Here is a 23,975-nt window from a genome sequence, read left to right as displayed (position 1 = left end):
TAAACTCCTAATACATTAGCGCTTCTGTAGCAACAACTTATTCACAGGAACTCACACTGCACTCGCTCCATGTAAACGGATTAAGAAAGCGAATGATGATGTTCTGTATGGACATGCTTATGGAAGGAGTCTCCAGTGTCAGTGAGCTGTAACAATGTAAGTGGTGGAAGCTGGAGGGACAGAGGAGGACTTTAAGAAAGAGATAAAAGATCATATTAAAAAGTACGATGTGTCAAACTTTAAAGATATAAATGTTGTAATCGGGGTGGAACGAGTATCTCCACTTGAACAACTCCAGATGTTGTTAAGTCAGAATGCTCAATCTAATCTAATCTAATCTCATCTCAATCTAATCTAATCTAATCTAATCAGAGGAACTTTTGAGAAATACCACAGAAAACACTACAGGAAATGTTACACTACACAATAAACATCACAGTAAACAGAAAACTCTATTGGAAACACCACAGTAAAGACCACAGGAAACAGGAAACACCACAGTAAAGACCACAGGAAACAGGAAACACCACAGTAAAGACCACAGTAAACAGGAAACACAACATTAAAGACCACAGGAAACAGGAAACACCACAGTAAAGACCACAGGAAACAGGAAACACAACATTAAAGACCACAGGAAACAGGAAACACCACAGTAAAGACCACAGGACACAGGAAACACCACAGTAAAGACCACAGGAAACAGGAAACACCACAGTAAAGACCACAGGACACAGGAAACACCACAGTAAAGACCACAGGAAACAGGAAACACCACAGTAAACAATACAGGAAACAGGAAACACCACAGTAAACAATACAGGAAACAGGAAACACCACAGTAAACAATACAGTAAACAGGAAACACCACAGGAAACAATGCAGTAAACAGGAAACACCACAGTAAACACCACAGGAAACAGGAAACACCACAGTAAAGACCACAGGAAACAGGAAACACCACAGTAAAGACCACAGGAAACAGGAAACACCACAGTAAAGACCACAGGAAACAGGAAACACCACAGTAAAGACCACAGGAAACAGGAAACACCACAGTAAAGACCACAGGAAACAGGAAACACCACAGTAAAGACCACAGGAAACAGAAAACACCACAGTAAAGACCACAGTATGCAGTAAATGGCACAGAAAAAGTCACAGGAAACACCACAGTAAACAATACAGGAAACGTGACAGTAAACACCACAGGAAAACATCAAACAGTAAACACCACAGTAAACACGTGGATTCAAAGAGTTAAAAGAATATTTATTGTTGCGGCATGTTGAACATTCCTTTAACACAAAAGTGATCACTTTATTATCAACCTCTTTCCATATAAACATCGCTCTCTGTACACATCTGGAGATTAGATATATCTATATATAAATGCTCTATTTAACATTAAACATGATTGCACTGTAATGCGCACGTGTATAAAGTGTTCCCTCGCAACCTAAAACATCCAATCCCGAGTCCGATCTGACGCAAATGGCAGAATATCTGATTTTATCTGTGTGTGTTAAGTTGTGTCCTTTTCTTAAAGTAATTCCGACACATTTATTGAGTCGTTTTTGTCTGAAAAGTGGGACTGTGGCCATTCTGAGAATTGACCTCATAACCTTTTGTTTATCCTGATTGTGAGATCATGTGACCGGATTAGGCAGCAATCCGCCACTTATTTGCCATTTAGAGTTCTGGCACCAAGACCAAGTAAGACCTGAATTTAGCTTGTGTACAATAATGATTTTATCCCTACACTGATTCTATTATATTCTGGGTTTAAAGTATTTGGACACCCAACCCTTTCACCCTTCACTTGATCCAAACTTGTTCCAGCATGAAGATCTGCTTTCCATTGGTTGGCGTGGAAGAGCTCCTGCTATTGAGCACCAACCTTATTGATCATGAATAAATTTCCTATGCTGACTGACCCCAGGCCTCATCTTCTCACCTACATCAGTACCTGACTTTACTAACACCCCTGTGGCCGAATGAATCTCACACACATCTTTATAAAGTCTGGTGAAACATCTTCCCAGAAGAGTGGAGGTTATTATAACTTCATGTGAAATGGGGTGATCTGGTGTCCACAAACTTTTGGGCCTATCTGTAATAGGGATGCTATGAATCAAAAATGATATTGGTGGAAAATCTGAGTAGAAACATAAACAAATGATGGAAATTTTGAGCTGAAACGACTGAAGTGTCAAATTGACGTCTTTGTAAATAACGTTCATGTTGATAATTAAATATTAGATGTTTAATAACTCCGGGAAAAATTCTGAGTAACATAATTGCAATGTTTTCATTACAAATCTGAGCGACTGCTGCTGGAGGTCCATCTGGTTCTAATATCACGATCTACTCGAAGGTTTCCGTTTTTAAAGATGGCAATCATTATAATTCTGCACAAGCCTGGTCTCGATACTGACATGAAATAAAGAACACCACAGATCATTCCTAAATCATAGTCTGCTCAGTTTGGAGTCTGGATGAATGTAAAACACACCTCTAAGTTCTCCATCAGTCTTTTAAAACTCTGATGAGCATCAATTTCCGAAATTTCTGTGTTCACTTCCAATCCAATAATGCCAAGACTGTAGATCTGAACGATCTCCTGAATTTGGTGTTTTGATTCCCTAATGCTAATCCATGCTAAACCCATTTGCAGAGTCCATGAGCCCCAGCCTGAGTGTGTCACTCTCGTCAACCAGGAAGCTTTTCAGATCCACCAAAAATCCACTGAGAGCTCAGTTTCAGGTGCGACACTCAGGCCAAACGCCTCATCGGGCAGAAAAAACTTCACAGAACTTGCTGAGGATGAGTTCCACAATCTGGTTCTGGAAGACCATATGGATGGCCATGTTTCCCGATTCCTCCTCGGGCCGGAGCAGAGTCGGACCGAAGACTATGGCCATGCTCTGGAAAGACATCCGGTTTGAGTCGCTGTGATCAATCACCCTGCAGGACAGGAACATGAGCTTCAACACAATGCAACAAGAACATCCGAGACCACTGTGAACCTCTGACCTGATGGGAGTTTCCACAGTATTAAACATTATGATAGTGTGAGAGTGTGTGAATGTAGGATTTTATCTTGGAGCTAATGTTAGAGCAGGTCCTTCAGGATCACACTCAAAAAATGTAAGATAATCAAGATAGAAAAAAAAGAAGGAGGAGACATGGAGGAGGAGGAGGAGATGGAGAATTAGGAGAAGGATTAAAAACATGAGGAGAAAGAGGATCTGAAGGATAAAAAAGAGGGAGTGAAGGAAGAGAAGAATGTGGAAGATATAAAGGAAGAGGAGAATGAGGAGAATGAGAAAGTGAAGAAAGTGGAAAATAAGAAGAAGGAGGAGGTGAAGGAGGAGAGGGAGGATAAGGAGGAGAAAGAGTGTGAAGAGGGGAAAAAAGGAGGAGGAGATAGAGGAAGAGAAGTGGGAGGATGAAAAGCTGTAGAAGGAAGAGGAGGAGATAAAAAATGAGCAGGAGGAAGTAGAAGAGGAGGAGGAGGAGAAGGTGGGGTTAAAAAATGAGAAGGAGGATAAAAAAAAAGGAGGAGGAGAATAAGGGGAAAATAAAAAGCAGAGAAAGGAAGAGGAGGGGGAGAAGGTACGGAGAAATGAGGAAGAAGAAGAAAGATGAAGAGGAGGAGGATAAAGAAGAGGAGGAGGAGAAGGAGGGGAGGATGAAGCGGAGGAGAAGGAAGAGAAGGTGCATGATAAAAATGAAGTAAATGTAGCTCTGTGTGAACTGGTTTTGATGGTGGTCTTGACTAAGAACAGAAACTGTAATGGTGTTGAGAAGTTCTTGTACTGTACAGTTGAGGAAACTGTACACAAACTGTTCTTCACGCTCTGGACTGTGAACACCAGCTCATCTGCCTGTCGAGTTTCAGTGCGTTCCACTGAGTGAAATCGGAGAAATTAAAGTTCAGCAGAAGAACCTTGACTTGGATCTCTGGTGTTCACACTGAGCTTCACTCCGCGGTCATGTGGCACTACTTACTTGCGCAGGTGTTTGAAGAGCACTTCCATGGTGTTGTGGTTGGGTAACGGCAACGCCTGCACCAAGTCCCGCATATACGACACCCTCAGACTCGCATCGTTCACTTCTGCAAACACAGACAGGAGGAGGAAAAGAAGGAGCAAGAGGAAGAGGAGGAAGATGCAGAAGAAAAGGAGAAGAAGGAGAAAGAGGACAAAAAGATGAAAAGATGAGGGAGGAAGTGGAGGATGATGAAGATGGGGATGAGAAGCAGAGAGAGAGGTCAGAGAAAGAAGAGGAGAATGATCAAGAACAATAGGCAGAAGAGGAAGAGAAGGAAGAGGAAGAGGAGAAAAACAAGCCAGGGAGAGAGGGAGGGGGGAGAAAAGAACAAAGTGGAGGAAGAAAATGATGAAGAGATGGAGTATGGAGGGTGTGAAGGATTGTTTCGAAAAAAAATTAAAAGAAGAGTGAGCTCAGAGGAGGAAGATGAGGAGAAGGAGAGGAGGATGAGGAAGAGGGAGAAAAAAAGAAAGAGAAATGAACATACAAGACTCTGTAAATCGAACAAGACGCTAGGTTTTAATTCTATACCATTATTATTATTCTTTCTTGTTGTTTTATCCATTTATGGCTACACTTTGAAAGTCTGCCATATAAGTCTGTTGCCACAGAAACAAAAACTTTTCATTCATAACTTGATGTGAAGTAAAAACTATTACACACCTGACAACCAATCAGAATTTAACAAGGTTGTGGCGGAAGAAAAAACAGCACCACCTAGTGTCTATTGAGTACACTAACAAAATCTTTTCCTCCAAGACGTTTATTTGATAATGGAAATGTCGCTCTTTGTCGTGTCTGGAATCTGGTTAGATCAGATTATTAACGTGGGTGTAGCTGACTCACGGATGGCGGCGATGAACTTTTCAAAGAAGCTGTAGGGGAACAGCGGCTCTGGGAGCTCCCTGAAGAAAAGCTTCAGAGCTCCGGTGATGACGTGAATCTCCTCCCACTGACCATCCTCCAGATCCAGATTCTCCTCTGAAGCACACACAACCAGAGGCAGGCGTTTTAATTGGGATCGGACAAAAATCCTTTAAAAGTGATGAAAATGAAAGGTTTAAATCGGAAGCTTGCGCGTGTACCGTGATCAGCTTTGTGCCTGAGCCTCTGGATGACCGCCAGGTTCCCGCTCACTCTGTAGATCCCGTCAATGTCTAATCCTGAGCAGGACACGAAGTGTTAGAGGAGAACGTATTCCAGCACTTATTATCATCACGACATGCTCCTCCTTTTCTCTCGCGTTTTCTAGCATCTGAAACTCCTCAGTCCAGTTTACCTTCTAACCAAAAGCCCCTGAAACTGGAGACTCCTTCCATGAATGAACACATGAATAAATAATCGTCTCCTCCAAAGAGAACTTCATCATTTTAATTATGCATGTTGCCATACGAATAATAATCACCATTTTCTGATCAAAAACAAGCCTAAATTTTCCCCCCCGCTATGCTGCATGGGCAAGAGGGCAAAAGTTAGTGCACCCCTTTTTTTTAACTGTACGCCATTTATATCCACAAGTTTAACAGAATAATGAGAAAATGATTCCCTGTACCTCTCCTCTCCACCGACTTTATACATTTCTCCACAAATCTGGGGACGGTGGTGTTCTCCCGATGACACAAGATGTCCAGGTGACAGCCGAACACATTGTCTGAAAAAAGGATGAACAGAACACCTCAGAAGATCTGCTGCTGCTGCTGTAATCATAAAGATTCACTTTCAGAACACTTCTCCTGTCACACTGAACATCTCGATTCTTCTCCACCTGATCATCTCTACTCTGATCATCTCTACTCTTCTCCACCTGAACATCTCTACTCTTCTCCACCTGATCATCTCTACTTTTCTCCACCTGAACATCTCTACTCTTCTCCACCTGAACATCTCTACTCTTCTCCACCTGATCATCTCTACTCTTCTCCACCTGATCATCTCTACTCTTCTCCACCTGATCATCTCTACTTTTCTCCACCTGATCATCTCTACTCTTCTCCACCTGATCATCTCTACTCTTCTCCACCTGATCATCTCTACTCTTCTCCACCTGATCATCTCTACTTTTCTCCACCTGATCATCTCTACTTTTCTCCACCTGATCATCTCTAGTCTTCTCCACCTGAACATCTCTTTTCTTATCCACCTGATCATCTCAACTCTGATCATCTCTACTCTTCTCCACCTGATCATCTCTACTCTTCTCCACCTAATTATTTCTACTCTTCTCCACCTGATCATCTCTACTCTTCTCCACCTAATTATTTCTACTCTTCTCCACCTGATCATCTCTACTCTTCTCCACCTAATTATTTCTACTCTTCTCCACCTGATCATCTCTACTCTTCTCCACCTAATTATTTCTACTCTTCTCCACCTGATCATCTCTACTCTTCTGAGTTCCCTACAGTAATTGTTTCATCCTCATGATGTCTCAGGGAGTTTTTACTTGACATGGTTTTGGGTATTATGAGGTGACCTCTACACCAGGATGTCTGATGGGGTATATTCAATCAAATGCTGACCTTTGATGTAGCCTTTCTCCTTGACAGCTTGCAGTGTAGGTCTCCTCTGGAGGAACTTGCGCAGTTTGGTGCGAACGCGGCTCTGATCAGAATCCACGGCGCCTGAGGAGCTCTGCCTCATCGCTGTCAGAGAAAACAACAGCAAACAAAACGCCTTTAGCAATTACAGCTGATTTCATAAAGTTCTAATGATCCACCCTGATCTGATCTTCTTGACCTTCTGAGATCAAACAACTGCATTCACATTTTTAAGTTTATGCTTCTGCTAAATTCTGTGTGTGTGTGTGTGTGTGTGTGTGTGTGTGTGTGTGTGTGTGTGTGTGTGTGTGTGTGTGTGTTGCCCTCACTGGTGTTCTTCCTCTCTCGCTCGACAGGCTGAGTCGATTTCTCCATGACCTCATCATCCTCTTCCTCTGAGCCATGATCATGATACTGCACACACACACACACACACACACACACACACACACACACACACACACACACACACACACACACACACACGTCTTAATACACACTGGACATTCAGAAAAAACAATGTGCAAAAGTTTTCACCCCTTCCAAACTTCTCCAAATCTCCCTCATACTATTTTTTTTTATCTTCTAATACAATCTAAATTTACAATCTGCTCCTTATTTTACTGTAATATAAGTGTAGTCCTGGATTTGACCACATGATGGCGCTGCCACTAACCAGGTGTTTGATAGTGTCCTGGATGATATAGTGCCAGTCGTGGATGATGCTGTCGGTGTCGTACTGCATGAGGTACTCAGAGCCTTGACGGGTCTTTAGCTGCAGAAGGACAAGTAGAACGTTAAGGTCATTAGACTGAAGGTCCTTTAAAAGTCAGGCTTTTTGTTAAAGACGCCGAGTCGGCACTAATGAACCACTGTTACAGCGAGCTGCTGATGTTCAATTCAACCAAATTAATTAAAGAGGAACAAATAAACTCCCCCACTGGGGCAGTGGGACACATCGGGTAGTGATGAGGTTTCGCATTCGATATTTCAGTGAAATCAGGTTATTATTATGTTACTGCACCTCCAGGACGTTCTTCTTGCTGGACTTGTCTTTGGAAGCCCAGCCAACTGAAGCTCCTCTTAGCTCCACTGTGAACTCAGGGATGATCTGATTGGTCTTAGTCTGTACAGTAAAAAGATTAAAGAATTAGAATCAGTAATTTGGTTTTTAAGATCAGTAATTGGCATTTCAGGATCAGTGATCTTGTTTTAGGATCAGTGATCTTGTTTTAGTATTCATGTTTCAGGATCACTGATCTTGTTTCAGGATCAGTGATCTTGTTTCAGGATCAGTTTTCGTGTTTAAAGATCAGTGATCTCTTTTTAGAATTGAGTTGTGCCCTTTTAATATCAGCGATCACATTTAGGACTCAGGTGATCATGTTTTAGGATCAAGTAATCATGTTTCATAATTAGTGATCATATTTTAGAATCCCTGATCATATTTAAGAATCAGCAATCATGTTTGTGGATCAGTGATCATGTTTAATAGGATCAACTGATTAGGTTGTTGCATCAGTGATGGTAATTTAGGATCAGGAAATCAGGTTTCGGGATTAGTAGAATCTTAACATGTTCCCACCCAAGATTGATTTTGGACCAGGTGATCAGGATTTCTGGATTATTATTTCAGGACCAGTGAACATATTTTAGGATCAGTGATCACATCTCAGGATCAGGTAGGGTGTTTTAGATCAGAGATCATGTTTTATGGATCAGTGATGGTGATTTAGGATCAGGGATCATGTTGCAGGATTAGAAGGATCTTACCACGTTTCCACCCGGATTGGATTTGGGATCTTTGTAGAAGGTGAGAATTCCTCCGTGAAGTACGGTCCATGACTGAGTCCAGTTTTTCCTGAGAACGCACACAAAGGGATGATAATCAGGCACATCATCTGAGAATCCTGATCATCATTATAGTCCTAGGACATCATTATAGTCCTTGTCCCACAGACGTTGGTTCCTCGTTTACCTGTACAATTAAGTTACCTCCTGTTCTCACACACGTTATAGCGAATCAGAATCCAGTATTCACACAGAGCATGAGTATATTAGATTATAATGACTAGGAAACCATAAAAAGAGATTCCAGTACCTCAGCTTCTTCCCATTATCCACTATTTTGGTCTTGTTGAGAATTCCAGCCTTCTCCAGCAATAAAGCCTGGAACGGGGAAGAGGGGAAGAGAACATTCTAGAAAATTTATATCGATATGACAGAACATGCAGACAACACTTCAGCCCTCCACCCTTTACAAGCTACTGGTTGTAGTTGTGAAACCATGAAATGTTTGGAGAATTGGTTAATGCACTCAACACACACACATGTGGATGTTATTTGTGATCGTATCAGTTAAAGGTGTTAGTACTGTTAATCTGAGCATTAAAGCATTAGTACTCTATTTCCCATGATCCCTTGAGACACTACAAACATGTATCACAACTTCTCTGACTTCCTGTGAAGATCTGAAATCACACACGTGCAGCACAAACAGGAGAAACGTGAACACTCGGGTTTCTTTCAGATTCGTGTAGTCATGCCGTCACTGACTTTAACACCAAACCGAGGTTTAAGCCATAATCGCTTAATGTTGTGCCCTTATCAGAAACAAATCAGTGACACGAAAACACTTCATATTACTTCCTGTACTCCTATAGTCCCTGTTGCTATAAAAACGATGGCGTATCCAGACGAGCGTATTAATATAAACCTGCGATGTGCAGCTGCACTGCTGTCAGAGCTTCTGACACCTTCTGAACCAATCACAATCCAGAATTCAGTGCTTTGTGTAACATGGTGTAATGTTCCATTGTGATTTAAGGCACATATACACCATATGGACAAGTGATTGCATTTTAAGATCAGTGATCACATTTAGGCATCAGGGGATCGTGTTTCAGGATTAGTGATCACGTTTCAGGATCAGGGGTCAAGTTTCAGGACCAGTGATCACGTTTCAGGATCAGGGATCAAGTTTCAGGATCGGTGATCACGTTTCAGGATCGGTGATCAAGTTTCAGGATCGGTGATCACGTTTCAGGATCAGTGATCACGTTTCAGGATCAGTGATCACGTTTCAGGATCAGTGATCACGTTTCAGGATCAGGGATCAAGTTTCAGGATCAGTGATCACGTTTCAGGATCAGGGATCAAGTTTCAGGATCAGTGATCAAGTTTCAGGGTTAGTGATCAGGTTTGTGGATCGGAGTGCATACAGCAGACAAAAGATAGTCATATAATGTATTTATATTGAATACAACATCTACACGTTTTATTTATCCAACTGGTGGTCTATTTATATCTGTTTTTCATTTCGCTAGCTAACTAGCCAGACTGCTAATGAGGAAATAGAATCACGCTCAATCATTTTATTCTCCTAAAACTCATTTAAATGCTATGGTAGGAAGCAGGAAGTCAGCGAGGTTAGTGGTGAAAGCGCATGTTTACAGGATTGAAATACGACCAAACGGATTGGATCGTAATCGTCCTGGACTTTAACGCACATGGTGGTGGGGGTGGTGAGGGTGAAGGAGGTGGTGGAGATGAGCATCTGTGCTGGACAGATTCCTTCTCGGCTTCACAATGTCCTCCTTCGAGGGAAAACACAACAGGTTTCTCGGTCGCTCACAAACTCTTAACATTGTTTGTTTATGGGAAAAAATAAATAAAACACTTAATCAGGGAAAGTTTTTATGGAATGAGGATGAAAAATGATAAACGAGAATTGTGTTTAGTACGAATTCATCATGGAGTTAACTTTGTTAAGGATTATTCAATATTCAGAAACACAATGGAAAAAATTAATGAATAAATAAATAAATACATAATAAATAAATAAATGGGTTTTTTGTTTGCTTTGTTTTTTATTCAAATAATAAATAAATAAATAAATGTTGATTTGTTTGATTATTTAATTTTCCTTTTAACAATCCCCCCTTTTTTGACAAAAAATAAAATAATTTTATAGGGCAAACAAATTCCATATTGCCCTCAAATATCTATATTCTATTTTTTATAATTTTTTAATAGAAATACATAGACATTGTGTTTTTTACTTATAAACATTCATATAGTGAAAAAAAAATGTATTTTGTATTATTGCTTTTTTTTCTATATCACTTTATTTCGTATATTATGTAATTTTCTTTCTCTTCTTCTTCCCCCATTTTTCTTTTTAAAAGAATATTTTTTATTAAAAGGAAATAATACTGAAAAGCGCTGTTAATTAATGATAAATGCATGTGAACAGCAAACGAGGGAGGAGGAATGGGTACGTACCTGATGTGTGTTTGCCGAATTCACCGTACTCGAAGAATCGGTGCTGAAATCGGACGCAACTCTGCGGTGAGACGGGAAAAACTTCTGCGTGAAAGAAAAGAGAAATGCAGAGCGATGTGAATTCACCACTGAGTAACATCTGTGTGGAGCATCGGAAAACTGTATGAGGGTGACACAGGGAGCGCTGATGTCTCTCAACACAGCAGAATGTCTTACAGACTCACCGTGTCCTCCTGAGGGATGTGTTTCAAGTTCTTCAAGGCAGACTGTCCATTCTGTTCCACACCATTCCCCAACACTGACGTCTGTTAATACAGGGTTCGTACACAGCTCATATACAGTTCATACAGGATTCATTTACAGTTAAGAACAGAAAAGAAAAGAAAAGAAAAGAAAAGAAAAGAAAAGAAAAGAAAAGAAAAGAAAAGAAAAGAAAAGAAAAGAAAAGAAAAGAAAGGTGTGGAAAATGAAAGTTGTGGAAATAAGGAAAAAGGAAAATAGGAAAGAAAAAGAAAAAAAAAACAAGCCAGAATGATCTAATGAAAGAAAGAAGAGAGCAATAACAAAAGATCACTAAAAAACCCCAAACCTCTGGAAGATTCCACTGAGACACAGAGCCGTCCTTTGTGTAATAATATCTCTTGCCTTTCTCATCTTTTGACTGGATCCACTGTGAAAAAAAGACAAATGTAAAAAAGGGATATGCCCTAGACCTGATCTTACACCAACACATTCTGTACAGAACTATACCAGTGTTGTGAAATCAACACACAGATCACACATAGATCCATACACAGATCAAACACAGATCACACATAGATCCATACACAGATCAAACACACAGATCACACACAGATCACACATAGATCCATACACAGATCAAACACAGATCACATATAGATCCATACACAGATCAAACACACAGATCACACACAGATCACATATAGATCCATACACAGATCAAACACACAGATCACACACAGATTACACATAGATCCATACACAGATCAAACACACAGATCACACACAGATCACACACAGATCACACATAGATCCATACACAGATCAAACACAGATCACACATAGATCCATACGCAGATCAAACACACAGATCACACACAGATCACATATAGATCCATACACAGATCAAACACACAGATCACACACAGATCACACACAGATCACACATAGATCCATACACAGATCACACACACAGATCCATACACAGATCGCACACACAGATCACACACAGATCCATACACAGGTCACACACAGATCACACAAAGATCCATACAAAGATCACACACAGATCACACATAAATTCACACACAAATCACACACAGATCCATACACAGATCACACACAGATCACACAAAGATCCATACAAAGATCACACACAGATCACACATAAATTCATACACAGATCACACACAGATCCATACACAGATCACACATATACCCATACACAGATCACACACAGATCCACACACAGATCACATGTACTGTAAATCCACACATAGCTGTTAATGTCACCAATGTTAGTGTTCATGCTACCGAATCAACCCCACAGAGGGCGCTGTTGTTTAAGAACGCTACAAAGGTCTTCATATGATTTCAGAAAAGTCTTCTCTATTCCAAGAGGAAGAAAAGACGATATTCCACACAGCTATGCAGACAATCAGGACCTGTTCATATGAGAACTTCACTCCATTATTTTTAGTTCGATGAACAGATCAAGAATCCGATCTTCTTGAATGGCATTTAATAAAATATAACAGCTTTCTAAATATTAACGGTAACTGCTCACAAAAGAACGGTCTTGAAAACAGATGTGGATAATTAAACACAACTCATCATTTCAGAGCTTCAGGATATTAAAGGTTTATATGAGAAAATATAGAAACACCACTTTCTTTTTCAGATTGCCGTCTCAGTATACCGTCTCTAGAGGAAACTCAGTATGTGTATTTGCTTGTTTTGTATGTAGAGAAGCTGTGCTGAGCAGATATAAAGAGACAGATTTACATATAAAATCGCTGACACAACAAGCTCATTATTCTGTAATTATAATATAAAGTTATGGGCAGCTGAATATGCTATTTCTTAACCCAGTTTCCAAACATCATCATGCAAAGAAAGAATTTCACTCTGCTGTAACATACATGTGACACGTACACATGTGACCAGACAAGTTGATAGTCATTCTGCACGGCTATACAGCAAACTACACACATCATCCGTACTACAATTGTTCAAACAAATTTAAAACTGATCTACACTGCACCTTCAGCTCCACACTAGCTTCAATTTTGGATTTGATTAGCCACACAAGCTAACCGTACTAGCTCCATAAGTAGCGGTCTCTACTGCTTCCTTATTAAATTAATTTCTTTGATGACTTGATATGATTGAAGCAATGGTTCTACGACTGTCGTCCATTTGCTAGACACAAAACAGTAAAAAGGGAACTAATTGCTGATAGGAATTAAAATTATGAGCGAGGAACTGAAGAAACGTCGGACCACATACGCAGTGGAACTGGTCCACGAAATGTTTTTCGCCAACTGTTTGGAATTTTTGACAGAAATCTTTTTTTACACTTGTTGATTTGTTGTCCATGTTGTGCTTGTGTGTGGAAAATAACCGTCAGTGCTGCTGTTTACCTGTTGATGTGTTTCATCATGAGTGAAGATGGTTTTTCCATCAGGCTCCATGGAGCAGCTCCAGCCGGGTGGAACAGGCGTCCCAGGATCAACAGCAAGTCTGGGCAGGACTGGCAGCCTGACCGGGGACTGGGGTGGGTCTCTAAAGGGGACGGCCTGAACCTTATGGTCAATTGAGGGGTAATCCTCCTGTGGTAAAGGTGGCTTTTAAAAGAGAGAGTGAGATAGAGAGAGTGTGTGAGAGAGAGAGAGAGAGAGAGAGAGAGAGAGAGAGAGAGAGAGAGAGAGAGAGAGAGAGAGAGAGAGAGAGGAAATGGATGAAGAGATAGGAAATTGGCTGAGTGATCTCACATGACCAGTTCTTTCTTTTTTCTCACATATAAATAACATTATAAGCTTTGAAGAAGGTGTGTATTACATTTACACCATTTGGCAGAAGCCCTAATCCAGAGCGATTTACAATTATTTCATTCATACAAATGAGCAGTTGAGGGTTAGGAGCCTTAATCCTTAAGCCCAAGTTGAACTCAAGGGCAGAGCAGTGGCATCTTAATGCCAGTGGGATGTTAACTCATGACCTTCTGATCAGAGGTCCACCCACTGATCATAACCACACGCTACCTCTTCGCTATGCAAAAGGAGTTGTTCTTGCCATTCCCCATGATCGAGATGTGGTCTCTAAACGTTTCTGGAAAGCCATGCCTTGTGTCTGCCCTTCAGTACCAGTGAAGGAGGCATGGTCTCAGTGCCTGTTTGTCCCTCCCACTTCTCAAAGCTAAAAATTTCCTGTTGTATGTCAACAGTTTGAAGAGATTCAGTCATGTAATAATGCAAACAACACATAAAAAATACATCCCCAATAGTCTTTGAGAGCTATCAAATCTTCTACTGGATTAACTGATACTGAACCTCAGCTTATATCAGGTGTGTCTCTGCTAAGCAAAGAGCCCACGATGGGTTCTACTACTCCAAGAGATCAGCAATTAATAGCGAGAACAACCCTGAATAAGACCAGAGGAATAAGTTAAATTAGCAGCACCAACAGTTACACCAGGGGCTGCAACTGTAGCTCCTGTAGCTCCTCACCAAAAAGTTATCAAGTCCGTACAGCCTTACCAGTCTTTCCAGGAGAGAGCTGTTTGGGTCCGGAGCGACCCACGATGTCTGATTCAGCGTGGCATTGTAGTAGAAGTGTCTCCCCGTCGTCTCGTCCAAGAGCTGTTCCCAGTCTGATCCCGGAGGGACAGTCGGCGGCAGAGAGGATGGAGCGGAAACAGACGGAGCTCCCACAACAGGGACGGTCAGAGCCTGGGGGTCCACCCCCACCGGCAGAGTGGGGCTCTGAGGGTGTGTGGCAGGGTAGAACATTTTGTTGTTGTCCTGCTCAGTTTGAGCCTCCCATTCAGGTGAGTCTGGAGCCGGACTTAGGGAGAGGCCGGGGGATGAGCAGGTGGAGGTGGCTGAGGGAACAACACAAGGCGTGAGCTTCTTCAGCTCAGCGACGTTAGCATACACCGCCGTGGTGGGGTTCTCATGCTCCTGCAGGAGGGAAAAAATAAAGAGTGTTTAGCAAATAAACTAGTAACCAAATCCAAAATGAAGGCAAGAGGATGAGTTTTAATGTTTGAAAAGCGTTAAAACCCTCCCATGTTGGAGTTTAAAGTGTAGTATTATTGAAAAGCTAGGAATCTGATCCCCAGCGCTCAGGTCACCTGGTGAGAATGAAAAAGTGCACCGGAGTGGCTTATTTTCCCAAAGGCTTTGTAGTCCAGAGTATTCTGATCGAACTCAAACAGGTAAGACTGCTCTTACACAAGACACACTGGAAAAACCGAGCCCATGCTTGAACATGTTCTCCACACTAATCTTGAACAAAACCAGGATCCAGACTGTGAAACACTGGGTTTAGATCAATAAAAGTCCAAAATTTCTCTTATTCCACTTTTCTGAGTGTTGAGTCCGGCAGAGGTGGAATAACCTTTCGTAATATCACGCTGTCCACCCGCTTTCATCGTGACCTGCACGGTTCCTGCTCTCCGTGTGAGTAATACCCCAGTGCCAGATTTCCCATCATCAACTCAAACAAAACGCCATGGAAACCTGCACAGGACAAAGCAGAGTGGAGCAGCGAAATCCCTGAGCTGAGCCTTTCCTTTTATTCAGCACTAACAAAAGAGACACAGAGGACAGGAATCGGATATCTATCCCTGATTTCAGCTTCACACACACACACACACACACACACACACACACACACACACACACACACACACACACACACAAAGGTCACAGTTTCTCCCACATTTCACAGACACCAGTACAGGTTTCTTTCAGCTCCTGCTGGTGTTTGCAATGGTTTTAATGGCCGACCAAGTCTGAGACTGGTTCCCTGTAACGTCCCACTGAAGTGTAATTATTAATAATTTATTAACAAAGAATCGGATGTAAAGGAATTCTGGTACTTCAGACCGACATTCCATAACATGCTATAAATGGATAAAAAATACGACATTCCATATACGACTATGATGTGGTTACCTTTGAACTATTCCTACTTTAGCATGTGTAAAGGAAAACAAAAAGACAAGTTGTTTTCTTGTTTTTCACGTTCCCTGATTTTCAGGTGGTCAGGATCCGGAGTCTATCTGGGATTCTGAAATACACAATGGAATAAAACTTCAGTCTTTATATACGGTAAAGTTTTCAGTGAAGGGTTGCCAGGGCTACCAAGACATTCTCTACTGGTCTAAACTCTATCAGAATCAGTGCCTTACATTTTAATATATTTTTGTCAATGAATCTGTAATAAATTATTCTCAAAAGTCTGTTCTCTTCATTTCAAAGTGATAAAAAAGCACAACAGGAAAATGTTTATTTGAAAGCAGCAGGTCACTTGCATTCAGGAAGTGAAAGTATTTCGACTGTGTGTTTGTGTGTGTGTTTGTGTGTGTGTGTGTGTGTGTGTGTGTGTGTGTGTGTGTGTGTGTGTGTGTGGCTTTTAATTTTCCAGGAACACAGCTGAACCTGTACACACACTCTGAGCAGCAGGGGATCAGAGCGTCATAAAACTGTTGCTTTTCTTTTGATTTTACACAGAAGTGATACAGAAATCCCCCCACATCACTGCAACATCTGTATTGCAAAGAAAATAAATTCAGTTCGCAAGAATGAGGAGAAGAACTTTTTTTTTGTCCTTTGCTATTAAATCAGGGGGTTGGAAAGTGTGCACATGATGTGTGAGGGACAAAAAAAAAAAAAAAAACTGAATCTGATTCGTCTGCAGTAAAAACATCCATAATAGAACACAATTTTAAAAAGAAATGTTCTTCATCTGGTTACCGTAAATTCCAGACTATAAAGCGCAGCCATATATAAGCCGCACCCACTGAATTTTACAAATATTTTTATTTTAAACATAAATAAGCCGCACTTGTCTACACTGAAACTAATGAACTTTACACAGGCTTTAACGAAAGACAGTGTCTGTTACACGGTGTAACAGGTGAAATATGTTGTGGCTCCTTTAAGAGCAGAGCGGTATTTTGGGATAGGCTGCCGCCGTATTTTCCCGGTATTACTGCGTGTGTGCAAGACCGAGGAATATGTCCTTATTATTGTCTGATGCTCATTTCTAATATTCTTTGACTAACCCGTAACACTGTTGCCAAGAAAAATAAAAAAGCACGAGTTTTGGAAACCTGTCTGTGCTTATATGATTTCTGTTGTAACTGGAGTTAGCGAGCTCTCCCTTCACCCAGACTCAACACGCTACAACGGCTTGTATCTAAACAGTAGCCGACCAAGAAAGTCATTGTTCACTGTCTTCCTCCTTCCTTTTACAACTATTTCTCTCGAGAGTTTATCTTTTTGCATCATCATGCGTTTAAAAATCTCCATAGGTGGAAGTTTTTTCTCCCGATGCCGTGCAGCTCAGAACACAGGTGAGGTGCGTTTTTTCGTTTCCGTTCAGAAATTTCATTGGTCTAATGTTATGGGGTTCAGTTTTTTGGCTTGAAGTTTGTGAAACCGGAAAAAACCCAGGAAAAATCCATAAATTAGCCGCTTCTTTTTTAAAGTTCAAAATGTGGGAAAAAAGTAGCGGCTTATAGTCCGAAAAATACGGTAATTACATCCTGGTTATTAATGAATAAATTAATCGAATAGTGAATTGTGATTGGCTGCAAGCTCAGGTGCGAGTTCAGAACATACAGGTTGTTTGCTGCCAGTTTATTCAGTGTCCTAACTAAATTACGCACCACTTATAAGCATCTGTTATTACAGTAGCATGTGCTTTAAGTTGTAAGGTGAATACTGTTTAATAAATTTATTTTATTTGAGTTTAATAAATGGGTCGAGACACAAGATGAGTTTGATGGAGAAGAACTGAAGAAAACGTATACATGAGAAATATATTTTATAAATATTTATAAATGTATATATAATATTTCTATATTTCTATACGTCATTATTAGTAGAAATGTATTTTATTATCTCTCTCTGTAACTATTTATTAAACACTTTATTATGATGAATTTGTATGTAATCTTATGGCACTACTTTATCTTTATGTGTAGCAGAGGCAAAGCAGAGCGAAATACTGCACGTCAGTACAGAGGCTTATTCCATGATAAATGTTCAGTGTAAGGTTTCGTGCTAAATAACGTAGATGATCTATGATAAATATAAAGTGCTGAAGTGATGAGAATGAATAAATAACACATGACTAATCAGACAGTAATGAAGTGAACGTAATTCCTGTCTGTATTTTACTGAAGTGTTTCCATTTGGTGAGAACTTTACTACAAAATCAAATCTCTCGCAGAACATTTCAGGAGGAATAAATGATGCAGAAACTCCTGATTAAGTTAAAAGTCGTGATAAAAATGATAACAGGATCATTATAGCCATAATAAATCATAGTACTCATAGATTCCTACATACATTTTTACAAAGATCTCCTGCTATAAAGCTCCAACCCTATTGAAAATGAATGATTATTTCAGGTGGACTGCACTCCAGACCTCCTCACCTCACCTACACCCTGTGGTACCTGACTTTACTGACACCCTCTTTGTGGCTGAAACTCACACAAATCTCCACACAATCTAGTGAAACATCTTTCCAGACGAGTGGAGCTCATTATAACAGTGATTGGAGACTAAATGTGGAAAAGCTCACGCGAATCTAAAGGTCAGGTGTCCACAAACTTTTGGTTATACAGTGTATATGAAATAAACACACACACACACATATACACACACACACACACACACACACACACACACACACACACACACACACACACAACACTTGCCTGTCCTCAGCTTACCTTGGGAAACCTCAGGAAGGTCACCATGCCAGGGCCGAATTTACGGCGGATGCTGCGGATCATTTCATCCACCGGCACCGTGGCCGAAAGCGCAGAGGTGAAGATTCTTCAAATCCTCCAAGACGTGGATGACAAGAGAAACGCATTCGTTTCAACCGCACGTTCGATAGAGAGCGAAAAAACAGAAGTTCTGCTCGTTTCTCACTTTTGATTTACACCGAACAACAACACGGGTCAGTAACCACGGCAACGAGAGGAACAGAGAAACTGCATTTCTGGATGTGTGTGTGGGAAAGAAATACATATTACTGACACGGGGTGCTGTGTTGATGTTCTCTTGAGGATTACACACACACACACACACACACACACACGGTGGCACAACGTGGACGCTATTAGTGGGTGGAGGACGCACTGATTACACAACAGCAATTTCCTCTGCAGGACGAGGAACGAGAACTCGAGCGTAAACAAACGTTTTTCGTATTCGTGCCGAAATGAGGAAAGAAAAAAATGCTACAGGTTCTGTGAAAGCTGGAACGGTGGTGTCTGAACAGGGGAACGTCCCTGCAACCTGACAACCTGAGCTTCTGTTTGCTCTTCAGGCTGTGAGGAGCCGAATGAGCGCCGACTCACCGCAACACCAACAGCTTTGTTAGTCATTGTTATTAAAATGACTTGAGGACACGCAGAACTCAGACACACCCTCGGTTTCACCAGAGCCGAGGTGTAGAATAAAGGAACATCCATTTAATCCTCCATAATCAGAGCGAATGTGTTCGAAAAAAAACCTCACACACACACACACACACACACACACACACACACAAAGACACACATATAATTTTACATACACTACATAAGCAAAAGTATTGGGACACCCCACTTCTCCAGGCACATTTCCCCTCTCTTGAACTGGGAAACCCAATCTTGTTCCAGCATGACGCAACAAAGCCAGTTTCATAAATATTATTATTAACAACATTGTGGCTGAATGAATCTCACACAAAATCCAGTGGAACATCTTCCCAGAAGAGTGGAGATTATTATAAGAGCAAACGGAGACTCGATGTGGAATGAGATGTTCAAAAAAGCATCTTTTGGTCAGGTGTCCACCTTTGGCCACATTCTGTATATTGATGTTTAAGAGCAATGACACATTCTGACATTTGCAGCTGATCTGTGTGACACACACACACACACATATACACACACACACACACACACACACACACACACACACACACACACACACACACACACACACACACACTTTAACCACACACACACACACACACACACACACACACACACACACACACACACACACACACACACACACACACACACACTTTAACCTTTTCCCCCTTAAATCTGCTGTTTCACAGTGACACAGAGGTGAGTGAAGGATTTGACCTCATGATCTGAAGAGCTTGTGAGACGGCGTGTGAAGAGCAGCTACGCCGCCGTGAGTAAATCGAACCAGGACGCGAAGTCTACGCCTTCATCCGCATTGGAGCAGCGACTGTGTTTCCTGTGCCACGTTAAACACGGGCACAGTGTGACTTCGTCCACAATACACGTTTTGTTCTTTGTGAACGTTCATTTGCGTGCGTGTGTGTGTGTGTGCGCACGTGTGTGTGTGTGTGTGTGCGTGTGTGTGTGTGTGTGTGTGTGTGTGTGTGTGTGTGTGTGTGTGTGATACACACAGAAAAGATGAGTCATATTTATTTTCAGGCGAGCCAAATCTTCACCAAAACAAACACACACACACACACACACACACACACACACACACACACACACACACACACACACACACACACACACACACAGAGCAGAGTTGAATGTAATGATTTTAGCATCATGATCAAATATGTCACAGTATGCTTTTCTGAAATCATTTCATCATAATAATAATTATAATAATAATAATAATAATAATATTTATTATAATGATAATAATTATTATAATATTCATTATAAAAATTCATTCATCTCATCTCATCTCTTCCCGCTTATCCGTAATTCGGGTCCTTCGACTGTTGCCCAATCCTCACAGCACCGGTCCCTTACGGTCCCTCCTGCAGGTGGTGAGCCCACGGGAAGGCGGCCCCACGTCACTCCGACGTCACGGTCCTTGATTTATTTTTCTCGTAAGGGACCCCCGGAGCATAGTGGGTTAAGGGCCTTGCTCAAGGGCCCAAGAGTGGCAGCTTGGCGATACTGGGGCTTGAACCCCCGACCTTCCGATCGACAACCCAGCGCCTTAACCGCTGGAGCCACCACTCCCCCCCATTATAAAAATAATATTAATAATAATAATAATTATTATTATTCATTCATTCATTCATTTTCTCCCACTTATCCGTAATTCGGGTCGCGGGGGCAGCAGTCTAAGCAGACCCCTGCCTTCGACTGCTGCCCAATCCTCACAGCACCGGTCCCTTACGGTCCCTCCTGCAGGTGGTGATCCCACAAGAAGTAAGTATTATTATAATTATTATTATTACTATTATTATTATTATAATAATTATTATCATCATTATAATAAATATTATATAATGATGATAATTATAATAACCATAATAATATTTAATAATAATAATCATAATCATAATAATAATATCTATAATAACAAAGCTAATAATAGTTATTATAATAATGATAATGATAATAATAATAATAATATTAATTATAATATTAATAATAATTATTCAATAATAAATGGAATTACGGAAGTGACGCTAATATTTTGATCTTAATTGTATAAATAACATTTGAAAAGTCGCAAGATTTCGATTTTTGCCTCCGTTTCACAAATAAATGTTAAATATTTGTAATTAAATTTAAGCTTTTTTTTTTCTTTTACTTTTTTTTTACTAATTGTTTCTTTTTTTAATTGATTTTTAAACGTATATAAACATATACATCATTAAACCCCCTCGGTTTTAGCAGAGCCGGGGTCGAGGTCCATAATCCCTGCAAAGATACGCTCTGGAAAACGTCATGTACACTACAATCGCTGAGAGAAATGACATCATATAATAGTCATAATTTTTACACACATTATTTATATACTGTATATTGAAGTGGAAGATCTCCAGCTCCATCGCTATTGATGACCCCCAGGCCTCCTCACCTCACCTGCATCAGTACCCGAATTTACGAACACATTTCCATGTGGCTGAATGAATCTCACACAAATCTCCAACAAAATCTCGTGTACCATCTTTCCAGATAATAGCAAATGGGGACTACGTGTGGAATGAGATGTTCAAAAAAGTTCATATGGCAACCTTATGGTCAGATGTCTACAAACTTTGTCAGACCGCATACACACCCTGAAATGATATTTAAATTGATGTGTCAGAGTGGCGACGCCCGTGCGAGCCAGAGCTCAGTTAATCAGTTCGCAGCTACAGGCTACAGACGTAATCATGGTCACGTGATCTTCCAAAACATCACTGAATAGATCCAACACAACAAAACACAATCATTTTTGGCCTTTCTACAGTGAGTGTCTGTGATGAGGACTTCCTCCACACCTAACCAGCCACCACTTACACACACACACACACACACACACACACACACACACACACACACACACATGAAAGTGAGACAGTTCTCCATACATGACCTTTCAGAACCTCATAATCAAGTGACATTATTGTAATGAGCTTGAAAACATCCTCTTTAGGTGCTGAGAATACACACACACACACACACACACACACACACACACACACACACACACACACACACACACACACACACAACTACAACAGCACAATCTCACACAACAGCTTGCACCTTTAAGAAATGACAGACTGCACCAACCCGGATTCCATTCCACGATAAATGTCAGAATGAGCTCATGCCTAAAACTGGTTTAAATATAATAATGATGTGTAGAATAAATGTTCATGAATATCAGTATCGGAGCAGCAGCAGGACATCAGAAACCATTTCTGGACGAAATGTGTATGTGCACCATTTAAGCAATAATATACACCCGATTACTCAGGTGATAACAGTGTAGCAGTACCAAGCAAAAGTGTAACTGATCAGGATGACTTTTATTACATTTGGCAACCAGAGCGACATACAAATATCTCACTCATATAACTGAGCGGTCGAGGGTTTAGGGTGATAACTGGTGTTATTCTGACCCACGTCTGCAATTTCATCGAGGAGTTCGAATGAATGGCGAACGTGAAATACTTCTGCGCAAATGTGCCACAGAGACGTTTGGCGTGACGGACGTTTGACACACGCCGACGCTGCGACCAGTCGTTCGAACATCACTGAAAGTGTAAATGTACAAAACGCTGACGCTGGAGACTCTTTCCATTCAACGGTTAACATTTCCTGACGTCATTATATAGTTTATTATTTTTTTTTACACGTTTTTAACGTTTTTGTTTTCAGTGAACGCGCTGTCGCTATGGAAACACTCGGGTCTTTAAGTCTGTTACACATTAGGAAACAGAACCTGGTCAAAGTCTTAGTTTTGTCAATGATTCACGTGTTCTGACGTTTCTTTTTTGTAACCCGGGATTGCGCAGCCAACAGGGAGCAGGAAATAGTGAAAGCCTGGTCTTTGGTCCCATTTTTAGAGCAACACGTGAACCCGGAACGTTGTCGGTGCGCGTGAGAAGATCCTACAATACACACACTTGTGACAGACGTCTTTGGATGCCCTAGCATGAAGTTTTTGAACTAGGAGCCCCAAACCTGTTCCTACTCCATGAAGATCTGCTTTCCATGGATTGGAGAGGAAGATCTCATGTTACAGATCTCTAAACTCAACTGAACACCATGAATTGGTCATGCTGACTGCACCCCAGGCCTCCTCACATCACCTACATCAGGACCTGATTTTACTAATGTGGCTGAATGGATCTCCACAAAATCTAGTGGAACATCTTCCCAGAAGAGTGAAGTTTATTATACCAGTGAATGGGGTGTGGAACGAGGTGTCAGGTGTCAGGTGTCATACCGTATTACCAACAGTTCTCTTTTAACACTCACCAAGTAAATCCAGATCATCAAGAACTGAATAGTTTTTAAAATGTCCCCCCCCCCCACACACACACACAC

The 23,975-nt window shown here is 41.0% G+C and overlaps 1 protein-coding gene across 2 annotated transcripts in view; it reads right to left on the bottom strand.

Annotated features, from left to right (window-relative positions):
- Nucleotides 1-1,251: 1,251 nt before the first annotated feature.
- arhgap27l (Rho GTPase activating protein 27, like) overlaps nt 1,252-23,975 on the bottom strand; it is a 41,302-nt gene continuing 18,578 nt past the window's right edge. The window contains exons 3-19 of one of the 2 annotated variants that reach the window (XM_083524360.1): nt 14,657-15,079; nt 13,541-13,744; nt 11,467-11,547; nt 11,102-11,182; nt 10,878-10,961; nt 10,103-10,189; nt 8,695-8,762; nt 8,367-8,454; nt 7,618-7,719; nt 7,270-7,368; nt 6,923-7,007; nt 6,576-6,698; nt 5,609-5,707; nt 5,142-5,219; nt 4,903-5,037; nt 4,015-4,120; nt 1,252-2,967 (exon numbers count right to left, since the gene is read on the bottom strand). In XM_083524360.1, coding sequence (XP_083380486.1) covers nt 2,790-2,967; nt 4,015-4,120; nt 4,903-5,037; nt 5,142-5,219; nt 5,609-5,707; nt 6,576-6,698; nt 6,923-7,007; nt 7,270-7,368; nt 7,618-7,719; nt 8,367-8,454; nt 8,695-8,762; nt 10,103-10,189; nt 10,878-10,961; nt 11,102-11,182; nt 11,467-11,547; nt 13,541-13,744; nt 14,657-15,079 — 2,121 coding nt within the window. In that variant the 3' untranslated portion in view covers nt 1,252-2,789. The remainder of the gene's footprint in view (nt 2,968-4,014; nt 4,121-4,902; nt 5,038-5,141; nt 5,220-5,608; nt 5,708-6,575; nt 6,699-6,922; nt 7,008-7,269; nt 7,369-7,617; nt 7,720-8,366; nt 8,455-8,694; nt 8,763-10,102; nt 10,190-10,877; nt 10,962-11,101; nt 11,183-11,466; nt 11,548-13,540; nt 13,745-14,656; nt 15,080-23,975) is intronic. The other variant, XM_083524361.1, reaches the window with a different exon arrangement.

Source organism: Silurus aristotelis (genome assembly GCF_946808225.1).
Source record: "Silurus aristotelis genome assembly, chromosome: 21".
Taxonomy (NCBI): domain Eukaryota; kingdom Metazoa; phylum Chordata; class Actinopteri; order Siluriformes; family Siluridae; genus Silurus; species Silurus aristotelis.
The sequence above is the reverse complement of the archived record's forward strand: the minus strand, read 5'-3'. Positions and strand labels throughout refer to the sequence as shown.